This window comes from Nicotiana sylvestris, chromosome 9 (assembly GCF_000393655.2).
Source record: "Nicotiana sylvestris chromosome 9, ASM39365v2, whole genome shotgun sequence".
Classification (NCBI taxonomy): Eukaryota; Viridiplantae; Streptophyta; class Magnoliopsida; order Solanales; family Solanaceae; genus Nicotiana; species Nicotiana sylvestris.
The window spans coordinates 103593368-103608742 of record NC_091065.1 but is presented as its reverse complement, the minus strand read 5'-3'; the positions used below and the strand labels follow the sequence as shown (position 1 = coordinate 103608742).

The 15375-nt window shown below is 42.2% G+C and overlaps 1 protein-coding gene across 1 annotated transcript; it reads right to left on the bottom strand.

The window, feature by feature from the left end:
- Nucleotides 1–8807: 8807 nt before the first annotated feature.
- Nucleotides 8808–10366, bottom strand: LOC138877990 (uncharacterized). Its single transcript, XM_070157642.1, has 3 exons — nt 10277–10366; nt 9267–9455; nt 8808–9086 (listed from the first exon to the last, which is right to left on the bottom strand). The coding sequence occupies exons 1-3, from the start codon at nt 10364–10366 to the stop codon at nt 8808–8810; spliced, it is 558 nt and encodes a 185-aa protein (XP_070013743.1).
- Between the last annotated feature and the right edge of the window lie 5009 nt (nt 10367–15375).

The window sequence follows — 15375 nt, the reverse complement described above, 5'->3', positions numbered from 1 at the left end:
GTGAAAGCAGTAATTAAATCAACATATTCGATAAAAACTCACTTTAAGGAGGAGTGAAAAACAGTAAGTTCATAAACAGGCCCCTCAAGCAAAACATCAGTCATGTACATATATGTCTATAGCCCCTCGGGAAAGCCTCTCAGTCACTCGAGACTCAACTCTCATCAATCAGCGCTCACACTCAGCACTCACACTCAATAAGTACCATATAGTAACCGCTGCGGCATGTAACCCGATCCATATATCGCTGTGGCGTGCAGCCCGATCCATATAAATAGTCGACTGCGCTCACTAGGGGTGTGCAGACTCTGGAGGGGCTCCTACAACCCAAGCGCTATATCGCTGCAGCGCGCAACCCGATCCAATATATATCGCTGCGGCGTGCAGCCCGATCCATATATATATTGTTGCGGCGTTGATCGAGGCCAACCCTGCACTACTATTGAGTAGCGAGAGAGGTCGAAACAGCTTTTACCCGATTAAGGTCGGGATCGATTTCCACAGGGAGCTAGATATTGGAGTCGGGTGTCTATCTAAATGAGAGATACGTATTTGCTCCAAATTGCACTTCTACGCATTTTTGATTTTTGATTATGATTCTAATTTTATAAAACTACAATGCTCAACTAAACTAAAATAAGCTAAGGTAAACTATTGCGAGTTGTTCAAATGATTAAAAGGCACTAGGGTAATGACTTTCGCGTAGGTGGTCAATTGGCGGATTTTTGAGTCTAAAGCTAGATTGTCACATTTGGGGAGTATGATATAACCATTGCACGATTCTACTCACTCTATACCTCTCGGTAGTTCGAGTGATTTTGCCCAAATTGACTTTCTCAAGACCAATTGGGTATGCAAATTAGCACAAGCAATCAAGGTTCAAGCCGGGTATTACTATCTCTAGGTTTAACCCTTTTATTGGGGCTATCAATCTCTTGAGTACGCCCCAATTCCTTGTTGGACCAATTTCAGAGACTTAGGCTCTCTTTCTCAAGAAGAGCCAAAGTCAACTCAACACAAACTAGTGTTTGCAACCACTAATTCAATAATTAAACATGAAATTAGTCCAAATATCAAACACCCATAAACAATCAAGCATCAAAACACAAGACCCATCAATTACCCACACTAGAGTTGAGCTACAACCCTAGCTTATGGGTCTAGCTACTCATAATTAGAGAAGAAAACAAAGAAATAGATGAAGAAAAACTCATATTAATTAATTGCTAAATTAAACTTGAAGATTCAATGTTGAAATGAAGCTAAAATTACTCAAAACAGATAAAAGAAGTGAAGCCACGAGCGTAGCTCTGTCCCAAAACTATCTGATGACCTAAAAATGGGAAAAGAAGCTATTTATACTAAGCTGACAATTCTGGACAAAAATACCCCTGCGGGGCTAGTGCGGACCACACAAAATCAAGTGCGGCCGCACTAAGGCTCTTGACTTAAATATCTAGCTCTCTGAACTTGGGCAATGCGGACTGCACAGAATCGAGTGCAGCCGCGGTGGCTTCTAGTGCGGTCCACATGAAATGGAGCGCGGACCGCATTGGGCTTCAATCTTCAAACTGGCAATTCTCTGAACATTGGCTCTGCGGACTGCACTAAATCGAGTGCGGCCATAGTGAATCCAATGCGGACTGCAGAAAATCCTTTGCGGCCGCATTGCCTTTTGGCCTGAGATACACACTCTCTGAACTTCACTTGTGCGGACCACACAGAATGGTGTGCGGCCGCACTGGCCCTGTTTGACTGAGCTTTGCCTTGTCTTGGTACTTGTGCAAGTTTCACTCCCTTTTTAGCTGATCTTTGATATCTTGTCACCTTGTTGTTCAAACCTGCAATCAAGCACAACTTGTGAGTCTTTGGGACTATTTTGTACACATTTCTAATCAAAACTTGAGCATGAAGGAGTGTAAAATGCGTCATAATTCCTAGTTATCAAGTGTGCAGCCTGATCCATAGATATATAATCCTCACAACCAGGCCCTCGGCCTCTCTCAGTTATTAACATCATAATCAGACCCTCAGTCTATCTCAGTCATCAACCTCACAATTAGACCCTCGGTCTATCTCGGTCATCAACCTCACGATCACTCGGACCATCCGTAAAACAGGAAACTCAGCCCAAACAGTTTTCACATTTTAAGAAGTAAAGTGATAAAACCAGATTCAAACAATAAACAGGTAAAACATGATTGAGGATATGCTTTCAAAACCAATAGAGTGAGGAAAAATAGTAAAAATACCCGTAAGGGTCTCAACGGTCGGCACAAGGCCCCAAACATGGCATACAACCCAAAATATAATATCAATCTCTAAAACATGGAATATCATAAGATTTTCAAATCGAATACGCGACTTAACAGTTGCACAGGACGGATCAAGTCACAATCCCCAACGGTGCACAACTCCATGCTCGTCATCTAGCAGGCGCATCACCTTAAGTAGCACAACAATATGAAATCCGGGATTTCAAACCCTTAGAACAACATTTACAATCATTACTTACCTCGATCTGGTCCAAACTCTAGCCCGCGATGCCTTTGCTCTCACGAATTGACCTTCGAATTCTCCAAATCTAACCACAATCAATACATAACTATTAGAATATGCTAAGGGAACAAAGCCCACTCGAAAATATCTAAGTTACATAAAAAATCCCGAAATTGCTCAAACCCGACCCTCGGGCCCACGTCTCTGAATCCGATAAACGTCACATCAATATAATCCTTATTGGTAGGCTATGGAAGTTTTGAAGATATCATTTGGATCAAGGAGAGCCTATAATCATGTCTCAAGTCAAAATTCACTTAGAATTTCGCCTCAATAAACATTCAGGGCAAGTTTTAGACCAATGGCTCGGGACTTGGACTTGCAATGCAAATTTCTCACCACACAAGCTATGGGATCTCTAAAGACACATAGTCGGGGGCCCGTAACAACCTTAGATAAGATTTGAGCACACAATGGTCCCGAAAAACCATTTGATCTCGATCAACACAAGAGTCTCAAGGTCACGACTTTCACCATCCTAAACACAACAATTTGTTTTCGACCATGAGATCAAAGGCAATGTGCTAGGCCCAAGTGAAGCTTTGCTTGAGGCACCCTTAACCACTAACTACTAAATAACAAAGAGAAAAGAAAAACAGACTCAAACCCTTAAGAAGGTAGTCATGCTATCCATCATCGGGAAGGGCCATCCGGTTCACACAAATTCCACCTTTGAAAAGAACCGTGGCATTAATAAAACCAAAGGAATATTGCAAAAAGCCAAAACAAGAAGCTACAAACACAAATAAGAAGCTAAGAAAGAAATAATTGCGGAAAGTAAAATGATTATTTACAAGAGGGGGGTTTAATTGAATGTACAATAAGGGAGATGAATATATACAATGGAACATACTTTTATATATAGACCCAAGATAAAAAGTGCAAAAAATGTAATGAAGTGCTAAAATTATAAACATACCAAAGATGAAAAAATAAAGAAAGGATAAAATATGTCAAATATATACATTCATCCAATCGGATCAAAGTAGGGCCTACCCCCTCAAATGAAAGCTGGCATTGTCCTCAATGCCAACTAAGCAAAATAAGCACCAAAAATAAAAGGGAGAGGATACAGAAACTCCCTATGGCCCATTTGTCTGCATGGGATCCTAAGTGGTCCCTGGGTCCTCTGTAAGCTTGGGAACCTGTGACTGTCTCCCTATGATCTGCTGCTGGGACCTGGACCTGGACTGAGGCCTGGGCTAACCCCTGGGGCTGGCTGGAAGACTCTCCCTGCGGGTCCGCCAACTGTATGACTGCATCATCTGCACAGGGAATCACCCTCTTCTTCTTAGGAGGCCTCTCCGACTGCACTGGGGGGATGGGCTGCTGGCACCGGGTCATCTAACAATAAATCCAAGGATTGGAAGCCCACGTCTTCTTGGAAGCCCGCGTCTTCCTCATCTTCTTGGCCTCCCTAGAAAGCTCCTTGAGAGCTTTCCCATGAGAATCCACAGCATCCGTAAGAACTTTCTGAGTGTCAAGGATTTTCTTCTGGTTGTCCAGAATATCCTTGAGGGCGTCCTCAATAAACTGTGGGACCCGTGAGGTGGAGGTGCCGATTGAGCTGCCACTGTAGAAGTAAGGACAAACAACTTAGAGGAAGCTGTCTGCATCCAATTGTTGATGCTGAGAAGGGTGTGGCTCAGACGATGGGCAGTCACTGGGTGGGCCGGGGTAGAGGGTATATCTGGAACTGCTGAAGTGGATGGACCAGGGGGCATGTCCGCTGAGGTGGAAGAAGGCTGAGTAGGAGCCACTACCACTACTGGCTCTTCAGAATGGCCAGTTGAAGCAGTGGCTGTTCCCTTGTAGTTCTTGCTTTTAGGGTTGTCATCACCCTGCATGTTGTACCATGAGAACGGGGCCTTTGCTTTCACTTTGATATCAAATGGCCGCTTCTCTACCTTTAGGTCCTTGATGTACATGGTTAAGAAGCTGGGGAAAGGTAGTTTTTGTCAGCTTCACTGACTATCTACGTAATCGCCCGAGACATCACCTTCCCGACATTAATCGGGTACCCTACCATAATTGATGCTACCAGTACTGCCCGGTGAAGAGGGAGTGAGTTGTCATGGGTAGTGGGGTCCAGTCTGCTGCACACGAATGTTTCCCACCCCTTATCCTCGAAATTCAAACTTCTCCTTAAAATCTTCACTCCCACATTCAACCAATCGAGGGTGGTACCTGGGATTGCCAGATACTGTGCCAACCAAGGATGGACCTCCTCACCTAATTCCATCTTTTCCAAATACAGTGTTTCATCCTCTTCATCGAAGCCCAAGTAGTCATTTATTGCTTTTCCATCAAATAGTACTTTCAAATTCTGCACCTTGGTCACTTTGGTACCCTTTTGATGTAGGCAACATTGATGTAGAATTCCTTGACCAAGTGCTCGTTTACATCCTCACAGGTGTTTAAGAATTACTCCAAGCCTACTCTCTCTCTAAACTGCCTTCTCAAATTTGGGGTTGTGAGGCAAGAGGTCTCTATCTACAAAACTCCACTCCGGAATCAATTTCCTCATAGGCCACCATTCTCTAAACTTATAATAGGCCAGCTCACTCACAAAGCGGTCTTGCCACACCTCCGGGTTTCTAGTTTGTTCTACCCCCAACCTGAGGCTCACCCCTTTCCACTTCTTCCCCGTCATCTGGTACTGCACCCTCTCCAGATAATGAAGCTGTGGGAGAGGTAGAGTACTCATTTTCAATACCAGCAGCTGAGCCCTCAGACGACTCAGAAGAAACTCGCACTGAAGCTTGGGTAGTGGGAGAAGCTGGATGTGAAGGTGTATATCTCAATCTGTTTCTCTCCGGCCAGTCTTCAATGTATTTTGGCACGGAGTCTGAAGATATATCCCGGGAGGGCTCATACTCACTCTCTGACTGATCAATAGCTCTGTTTGCAGCTTTGATGATTTTCCTTATGTTCTTGATGTTTTGACAGGCTTGTGCGGTCAGTCTTATCATGTTTTTGCCTTTACCACCCCGGGAGGACTCTCCCCCTGCCTGGTTGTTTACCACCCTTACCTATTTGTTTCACCATTGTACTTTTTTTCCACTATGTCCTGCACTGCATCAACACAAACCTGTAACATCTCACAACCAGTCAGTCCAAAAATAAATCCTATACTACAATGAAGATCAAAGAAAAATAAGAAGAAGAGCACATGAGTTGCCTCCCAAGAAGCGCCTGATTTATTGTCGCGACACAAACGCAGGTTATCATCAAATCATTTGAGATGAAGAAGTGCCACCACGTGGCTGTCATCAATTTTTCCCAAGTAATGTTTGACCCTATGCCCATTCACTCTGAAAACTTCCCCAATTTTGTTCTTTAAATCAAGTGCACCAAACGGGGTCACACACACCACTTCAAAAGGTCCACCGCATTTTGACTTAAGCTTTCCCAGAAACAGACGTAACCGAGAGTTGAACAAGAGAACCAAATCACCCACTTTGAACTCCTTTCTACGAGCATATTTATCATGAAGGTACTTCATCTTGTCCTTGTACAAGGGTGAACTGGAGTAGGCATGGAATCGGAATTCATCAAGTTCATCGAGCTGCTCCACACGAAGATTGGATGCAACATCCCATTCAAGATTTAGCTTCCTCAAAGCCCACATGGCCTTGTGATCTAACTCAACTGGTAGATGGAAAGCTTTCCCAAATACCAACCGATACGGAGACATACCAATCAGAGTCTTGTAAGCAGTCCTATAAGCCCATAGAGCATCATCCAACTTCTTTGACCAATCGGTCCTATTTGCATTGATCGTCTTTGACAATATGCTCTTGATTTCCCTATTGGAGACTTCAACTAGGCCACTCTCTTGAGGATGATAGGGGGTAGAAACTTTGTGATTGACACCATACTTTGCAAGCAAAGTGTCAAAAGCTCTATTGCAAAAATGAGACCCCCCATCACTTATGATTGAACGAGGAGTACCAAACCTTGTAAAAATGCTCTTCTTGAGGAATGCAACAACACCTCAGGCCTTATTGTTGGGCAAAGCCACAACTTCTACCTACTTTGAAACATAGTCCACCGCCACAAGAATGTATGTGTTCCCACATGAGCTAACAAACAGGCCCATAAAATCAATGCCCCATACATCAAAAATATCAACCTCGAGGATGGTATTGAGAGGAATCTCGTCTTTCTTCGAAATTCCACCCGCTCTTTGACATTCGTCACACCTCTTCACAAGTTCACTTGCATCTTTGTACAAAGTTGGCCAATAAAACCCACAACTAAGAACTTTGGAAGCTGTCCTCGCCTCGCCGTGATGGCCACCATAGGGACAGGAATGACAAGCCTCCAAGATACTCAATTGCTCTTCCTCCAGGACACACCTTCGGATCACACCATCCGTGCAAATCTTGAACAAATACGGCTCTTCCTAATAAAAATCCAAACTATCTCGCTTGAGCTTCTTCCTTTGGTTAGAAGAGAGCTCACATGAGATTATACCGGTCACAAGGAAATTAGAAACATCCGCAAACTATGGCATACCATCATCGACACCGAAAGGAGTTGTTCGTTGGGAAATGAATCATTGATCTCTAGGCCATCACGAGGCCTCCCTTCTTCCTCCAGGCGGGACAAGTGGTCCATCACTTGGTTCTCACTACCCTTCTAGTCCACAATCTCCAAATCAAACTCTTGAAGTAATAAAACCCATTGCATCAGTCTAGCTTTGAAATCCTTCTTCGTCATCAAGTACCACATTGCGGCATGGTCGGTATAGATTATGACCTTGGCACCCACAAGATACGGCCGAATTTCTCATTGCGAACACAATAACCAAAAGTTCTTTCTCAGTCACAGTGTAGTTCACTTGAGCATCATTCATTGTCTTGCTCGCATAGTACCCTAGATGAAATATTTTGTTCACTCTTTGACCCAAAACTGCCCCAATCGCAACATCGCTCGCATCACACATGAGCTCAAAGGGTAGGCTCCAATTAGGTGCGGTAATGATAGAAGTGGTGGTCAACTTATTCTTGATAAGTTCAAAGGCTTGCATACATTTGTCATCAAACACGAACTTGACATCTTTTTCTAACAACTTGCACAAAGGATTCACTACCTTCGAAAAGTCTTTGATAAATCTCCGGTAGAATCCCGCATGCCCAAGAAAACTTCGAACTCCCTTGACAGATGTAGGGGGAGGGAGTCTTGAAATCACATCAATTTTTGCTTTGTCTACCTCAATACCATGTTTTGAAATTTTATGCCCAAGAACTATGCCCTCTTCCACCATAAAGTGACATTTCTCCCAATTGAGAACAAGATTGGTTTCTTCACAACGGGCCAAAACTCTATCAAGATTCTTTAAGCACTCATCAAATGAATCTCCCACAACACTAAAGTTGTCCATGAACACCTCCAAAATGTCTTCCACCATATCGGTGAAAATGGCCATCATACACCGCTTAAATGTAGCCGGTGCATTACACAACCCAAAAGGCATCCTAGAAAAGGCGAAGGTGCCATATGGACAAGTGAATGTGGTCTTCTCCTGATCTTCTGGAGCAATCAAGATTTGGTTGTACCCAGAATACCCATCCAAGAAACAGTAGAAGGCACGCCCAGCAAGTCGGTCTAACATCTGATCAAGAAAAGACAAAGGAAAGTGATCCTTGCGGGTCACTTTATTCAACATGCAGTAGTCCATGCATACCCTCCAACCGATGACTTCTGGTAGGAATCAACTCATTTGTGAATTTGCAACCACGTTCATGCCACCCTTCTTCAATACACATTGCACCGGTGAAGTCCAAGATCTATCAGAGATGGGGTACACAACCCAGGCATCCAACCAGTTGATCACCTCCTTTTTTCACAACTTCTTGCATTGCCTCGTTCAACCTCCTTTGATGTTCAAAGGAGGGCTTTGCATCATCTTCCAGAATAATCTTGTGCATATAGAATGCGGGGATTATCCCCCGAATATCAGCTAGAGTCCATCCAATTGCCTTTTTCCTCTTTTGAAGCATCGCCAATGTGGCATAAATCTGCATGTTAGTAAGACAAGAAGAAAGAATAACTGGCAAAGTCGAACTAGGGCCTAAGAACTCATACCTGAGGTGTGGATGCGGTGGTTTTAACTCAAACACTGGAGACTCCTCAATTGAAGGTTTTGTTGGTGGAGTCTTCCTATTCTCGTGATCCAGAGAGAGTTTCCTAGGCTCATAAGAGTAAGAACCCATTCCATGTAAGGCATTCACACACTCCACTCAGCCCTCATCACTATTGACATCAAGATTCAACAGTACGGCCTCTAGAGGGTCCTCCACATTGATCATTGCACTGGTATCATCAACTATCACTGCCGTGACAAGGTCCATAAAAAAGCACATCTCAGAACTGTTGGGCTGCTTCATTGACTTGCAAACATGAAAGACCACTTTTTCATCACCCACCCGGAAGGTGAGTTCCCCTACTTCCACATCAACTAAGGCCTTCCCCGTAGCGAGGAAAGGTCTCCCAAATATGATAGGAACTTCATAATCCACCTTGCAATCCAAGATCACAAAGTCAGCTGGCAAGATAAATTTTTCCACCCGGACAAGCACATCATCAATAATACATCTCTTCATCGTTCTATTCGCCATTTGTAATCTCATGGAAGTCGGCCTCGGTTGCCCAATACCTAAAGTATTAAAAACTAAGTAGGGCATCAAATTGATACTAGCCCCCAAATCACATAGAGCCTTAGCAAAGTCTGCACTCCCAATGATGCAAGGAATGGTGAAAGAACCGGGATCTTCAAGCTTCGGGGCCATTGAATGCACTGTTACACTAATTTGGCGAGTCATCTTTATAGTTTCACAATCTATAGACCGCTTCTTTGTCACCAAGTCCTTCACGAATTTAGCATAGCCCTACATTTGTTCAAGAGCCTCCACTAAAGGCACATTAATGGATAAGCTCTATATCATGTCAATGAACTTTTTAAATTGGTTCTCATTTTTCTGCTTCGCGAGCCTTTGAGGATAAGGTGGAGGTGGCCTTGGCAAAGGAGCCTTGGCTTTAGGCACAACCGGCTCCGGCATATCTATTATGTGTTCCCTAGACGGGTTCAAATCATTTTGAGTTTCCACCTCGGCATCTTGAATATCAATCCTCACTTCTTCATTCACATTGTCATCAATCACATTTTCAATCACAAAAGGAACTTCATCTTCTTGCAACTTAACATCATCACTCAAAATTTGATGTTGTTTGGAGGCATTCACATCACTGCCTCGTCCACTCCTTGTAGTTACCGCCATAACATGATTGTTCCCACCCTTCGAGTTCACTACCGTATCACTTGGTAGAGCACCCTTAGGGCGAGTATTCAAGGACTGTGAGATTTGGCTCAACTAAACCTCCAAATTCTGAATCGAGGTATTGTGGGAAGAAAACTGAGAATCAGAATCCGCACTCTTTTTCATCATCTGTTCAAACATCATTTCAATTCTCCCCATATTATTGCTAGAAGAAATGGGACCTTGAGATGGAAATGGGGGTGGATTGTTCGGTTGTTGGTACATTGGGGGCCTTTGAAAACCTTGCCCCCGATTTCCTTGGTTCCTATTATTCCATCCACCTTGATTGTTGTTGCCACCCCAATTGTTATTACCATTCCAATTTCCTTGATTATTTTGATTGTTGTTCTGATTGCCCCAGTTGGAGTTTTGGTTATTGTTCCTCCAATTACCATTGCCTTATTGTTGTTGACTGTCCCCAATTGCCTTGGGTCTCCATTGTTGTTGGTTGGAAGAATTGCCCCTTTGGCCTTGATAATCATTCACGTACTACACCTCTTCACTCTGTCCTACAAAACCATCATCTTGAAATCCACCACAATCATTGTCAAATTGCTCCGAATTCCCTTGGTTCTGTTGACCTCTTTGTCTTCTTTTGTTGACAAACATGTTAACACCCTCCATGACATTCACTTGGCAAGGATTTTGAACTTGTTGCAACTGTGCCTTTGCTAGTTGGTTCATAGTAGTTGTCAACTCAGCTATAACCTGCCCATGATCATGTAACTCTTTGTGCAAATGAGTACCGTGAGGTCACCCTGGGGCACACTGGCTCTACTTTGACACGCAGAAGAAGTGTCAGCCATCTCGTCAAGAATGTCACAAGCCTCATCATAAGACAACCTCATAAAATTGCCCCCAACAAGTTGGTTCACTATGCATTGGTTTGTTGTATTAATACCCCAGTAGAAGGTTTGTTGGATCATCGCCTTGGTCATATCATTGTTGGGGCATTCCTTCACCATTGTTCTATAGCGCTCTAAAATCTCATGCAAAGGTTCCGTGGGCTCTTGCTTGAACGCCAAGATCTCATCTCTCAATGCATCCATATGCCCTGGTGAGAAATGTTTTTGCAATAAACTTATCCGCCAACTCATCCCATGTAGTGATGGAATGGTTGGGAAGTCGCTCAAGCCAATCCAATGCCTTCCCTCTCAGTGAAAATGGGAAGAGTCTCAACCGGAGAGCATCCTCGGACACATTAGTTTGCTTGCTCCCCCAACAGGTATCCACGAACCCCTTGAGATGTTTGTAAGCATTTTGATTTGCAGCGCCCATGAAATACCTACACTGCTCCAACAAAGTCAGCATCACATTGGTTATTTGAAAATTGCCCGCCCGGATCCGGGCTGGGACAATTGCACTTGCATAGCCTTGGTTTGGAAGCACTCTCGGAGCCACTCTCAAAAGTGACGGGGGAGGGTCTGGAATATTATCATTGGCCTGGCGGCCTCTCCTTTGTCCTTGAGGCACAATAAAGACCTCATCTTCAACATTGTCATCTACTTCCTCCCGGGCGGAAGATCTCCAAGAGGTGCATTGTTTAAGTTTGCTGCCATTTTGTACCTGAAGTTGTGACACAAACAAATTAGTAACACAGAAGGAAAGAAGAACAGTACACAAAACTATTTAGATAGATAGCCAAAACCGTTAGCTCTCCAGCAACGACGCCAAAAAGTGATCGAGGCCAACCCTGTACTACCCTTGCGGGGCTAGCGCGTACCGCACAAAATCAAGTGCGGCCGCACTAAGGCTCTTGACTTGAATATCTAGCTCTCTGAACTTGGGCAATACGGACCGCACAGAATCGAGTGCGGCCGCGGTGGCTTCTAGTACGGTCCCCATGAAATGGAGAGCGGACCGCATTGGGCTTCAATCTTCAAAGTGGCAATTCTCTGAACCTTGGCTCTGCAGACCGCACTAAATCGAGTGCGGTCACAGTAAATCCAATGCAGACCGCAGAAATCCTTTTACGGCCACATTGCCTTTTGGCCTGCACACTCTCTGAACTTCACTTGTGCGGACCGCACAGAATGGTGTGCGGCCGCACTGGCCCTATTTGACTGAGCTTTGCCTTGTCTTGGTACTTGTGCAAGTTTCACTCCTTTTTGAGCTGATCTTTGACATTTTGTCACATTGTTGATCAAACCTGCAATCAAGCACAACTTGTGAGTCTTTGGGACTATTTTGTACACATTTCTAATCAAAGCTTAAGCATGAAGGAGTGTAAAATGCGTCATAGTTCCTAGTTATCAGGCGTGCAACCCAATCCATAGATATATAATCCTCACAATCAGACCCTCGGTCTATCTCAGTCATCAACCTCACAATCAGACCCTCGGTCTATCTCGGTCATCAACCTCACGATCACTCGGACCATCCGTAAAACAGGAAACTCAGCCCAAACAGTTTTCACATTTTAAGAAGTAAAGTGATAAAACCAGATTCAAACAATAAAAAGGTAAAACATGACTGAGGATATGCTTTCAAAACAAATAGAGTGAGGAAAAATAGTAAAAATACCCCTAAGGGTCTCAACAGGTCGGCACAAGGCCCCAAACATGGCATACAACCCAAAATATAATATCAATCTCTAAAACATGGCATATCATAAGATTTTCAAATCAAATATGTGACTCAACAGTTGCACGGGACGGACCAAGTTACAATCCCCAACGGTGCACGACTCCACGCTCGTCATCTAGCGGGTGCGTCACCTCAAGTAGCACAAAAATAGCTATTTAAACATTCTGCCCAGGCATCAAAAACCTTCTTCGCGAACGCGGTCAAAGCCTCGCGTTCGCGAAGCACAATCCAGCTTTGACCAAAGATCCTTCTTTGCGATCGCGTCTTGCCACTCGCGAACACGATGCTTCCACAGACTAACCCTTCGCGATTGCGTAACCTCTCTCGCGAACGCGATGAATAAACACCCTGAAGCTCAGCTACCCAATTCCTCTTACGCGAACGCGGTCCACTTCACGCGAACGCGATGACCAATCAGCCATAACCTTCGCGAACGCGGAGCCTGCCTCGCGAATTCGAAGGCTAAAATTCCAGCCTTCACCAGCTAACCCTTCGCGAACGCGAAGACCATTTTCTCTGCAACATTGATCAGTAATTTCTGCAACTTTTCAAAACATGAAATGGCCCGATGGATCGCCCGAAACTCACCCGATGCCCTCGTGACCTCAACCAAACATGCCAACATATCCCATAACATCATTCAAACTTGTTCCAACCTTTGGAACGCTCAAAACATCATTAAAACACCAAATTTGCATCGAATTAAAGCCTAAGAATTCCAAATTCTTCCGAATTACGTTTTTGATAAAAAATCCAACCAATCCACGTCTGAATGACCTGAAATTTTGCACACACGTCACAAATGACACAACGGAGCTGCTGCAACTTCCGGAATTCCATTCCGACCCCTATATCAAAATCTCACTATCAACCGGAAAACACCAAAATCTCAATTTCGCCAATTCAAGCCTAAACCTTCCACAGACTTCCAAAATGAATTTTAATCACGCTCCTAAGTCCCAAATCACCTAATGGAGCTAACCAAATCATAAAAATTTTGATCCGAGATCGTATACCAACAAGTCAAATCTTGGTCAAACTTTTCAAATTTTAAGCTTCAAACTGAGAACTGTTCTTCTAAATTCATTCTGATTACCCTGAAAACCAAAACCAACGATTTATATAAGTCATAATCCATCACACGGGGCAAGTCATGCCCGAGAACTGGCGAGCAAAGTGCAAAAGCTCAAAACGACCGGTCAGGTTGTTACAAAATGGGGGGAAAATTAGGTAACGACTTGACCACACCATAAAGTGGTACTTTTCGTTGTTACATAACGACGAATTTAACGATACGATACAATAAAATTTAAGTAACAATCGAAATAAATATTATATTTAAAGTAACAATACCATACAATACAACAGTTAACAACTATTCAAACAAGCTGTAGTAAAACTAATACATTATCAATTTGTACCTGGATAATTCCATCTGGGTCATGTGCTAAACATAAATTGGCAGTTGAAGTTTATTTAAGGCAAGAAATGGTAAGCTTTGCCATTTTTTGAACCAATAAAAGAAGGGTTCTTCAGCATACCGTTAACTTTGTTTCTCAAAAATCACTGAAATGCAGAGTTATATTATATTGGTCCATGAAATATCTTTACTATCCTTGGCATAAGCAACAATTAACAACTCATTCCAGTTCCATACTTGGAATTGAATATTTGAGATTAGAGCACTTCCATTTGGATTGATTGAATTGAAATTTCCAGTATTCCGCCCATTCTATTTTACGTGACACATTTTTATTTGAGTTTGTCTCCCAAAAACAAGACACATTTTCCTTTTTGAAAACTATTATACTTAGCATTTCCATTTTATCTTCAATGATATGATTCACTGGAACTCGTCCAATATAAAATTAAAGTTCATTTTTTATAAGGAGAGAGAAAATGAAAAGACACGTCAAACTCTCACCACTATTCATTTAAGAGGATAATTTTGATATTTTACATATTTGAATTGCATGTCAAAAGTTTTTATAATTTTTAAAGTTTGTGCCCAATCAAATACATGGAGAGAGTAATAATTCAATTCTAATGATGATTTGTAACTTCGTCTTACTATTTTGGTATTATTGATTTTTGCTCTATACTTTTATAAATGTTTATATCGAAGTTCTTCATTATATACTTCTCAGTTCTCATGAGTCCCATGAAACATTCTTTAATGACTACGATGACTTAATTATGTGGTTAAAACCCATCACACAATTAATTCTTTCCGATTCTTGTTGTATCAATAAATTTATTATATATTTATTTTTAAATCATATTTTAATTATGGGAAATAGTAATTCTACATCGAGTTTTTTTATTGTAGTATTACTATCATCAGAGAATGTTTGTTTAAATTGTGCATAGTAAATGATAGCTTTGTATATACATAATTAATATGCAATTGTTGGTTGGTTATATGAGCTTTCACTTCATCCTTCCCCTCCCCATATGTATAATAAGATATATTTTAAGAATTATTTCAACTATAACTAAACAATATTCTAAATGACGTACTAAATAATGACATAACAAAAGATCTCACACCTTGAAAAATCATGAAAATGCTATAAAAGTTAGTGTTAATCATTTGGTTTATTATCTTTTTATATTGATATAAGTTACTAGCTTTCTTAGTTCAGAGAACATTCTACCATTTATAGGCAGTAAAGCCAATGGAGTGAATCCAGGAAAGGAGGAGGGTCTGCCAAGTTAAAACTTACCCACTCATCTTGTGCTATGTATTATATAATATATTAATAGAGTTCAACAGTCAAATTTAATTGTTCTTGTGATATTTTTCTTTATAATCATTACTTTTATTGGGGAAAAATAAAAAGATGAGAGAAAGTTCACTATTCTTTTCGGTGAATAGCTCCAAGTCACTTTTCTTTTTTTCCTT

Excerpts from the sequence above, each read along its gene's own strand:
- LOC138877990 (XM_070157642.1), bottom strand. The coding sequence starts at position 10,366 with ATGATTATCAAGGCCAAAGGGGCAATTCTTCCAACCAACAACAATGGA. Across the intron at positions 9,456-10,276 it reads TCAACAACAATAAGGCAATG|GGCTATGCTAAATTCGTGAA; the intron begins GTAATTGGAGGA and ends GAACAAATGTAG. Across the intron at positions 9,087-9,266 it reads AGGCTCTATGTGATTTGGGG|GTGGATTATGAAGTTCCTAT; the intron begins GCTAGTATCAAT and ends TTGGATTGCAAG.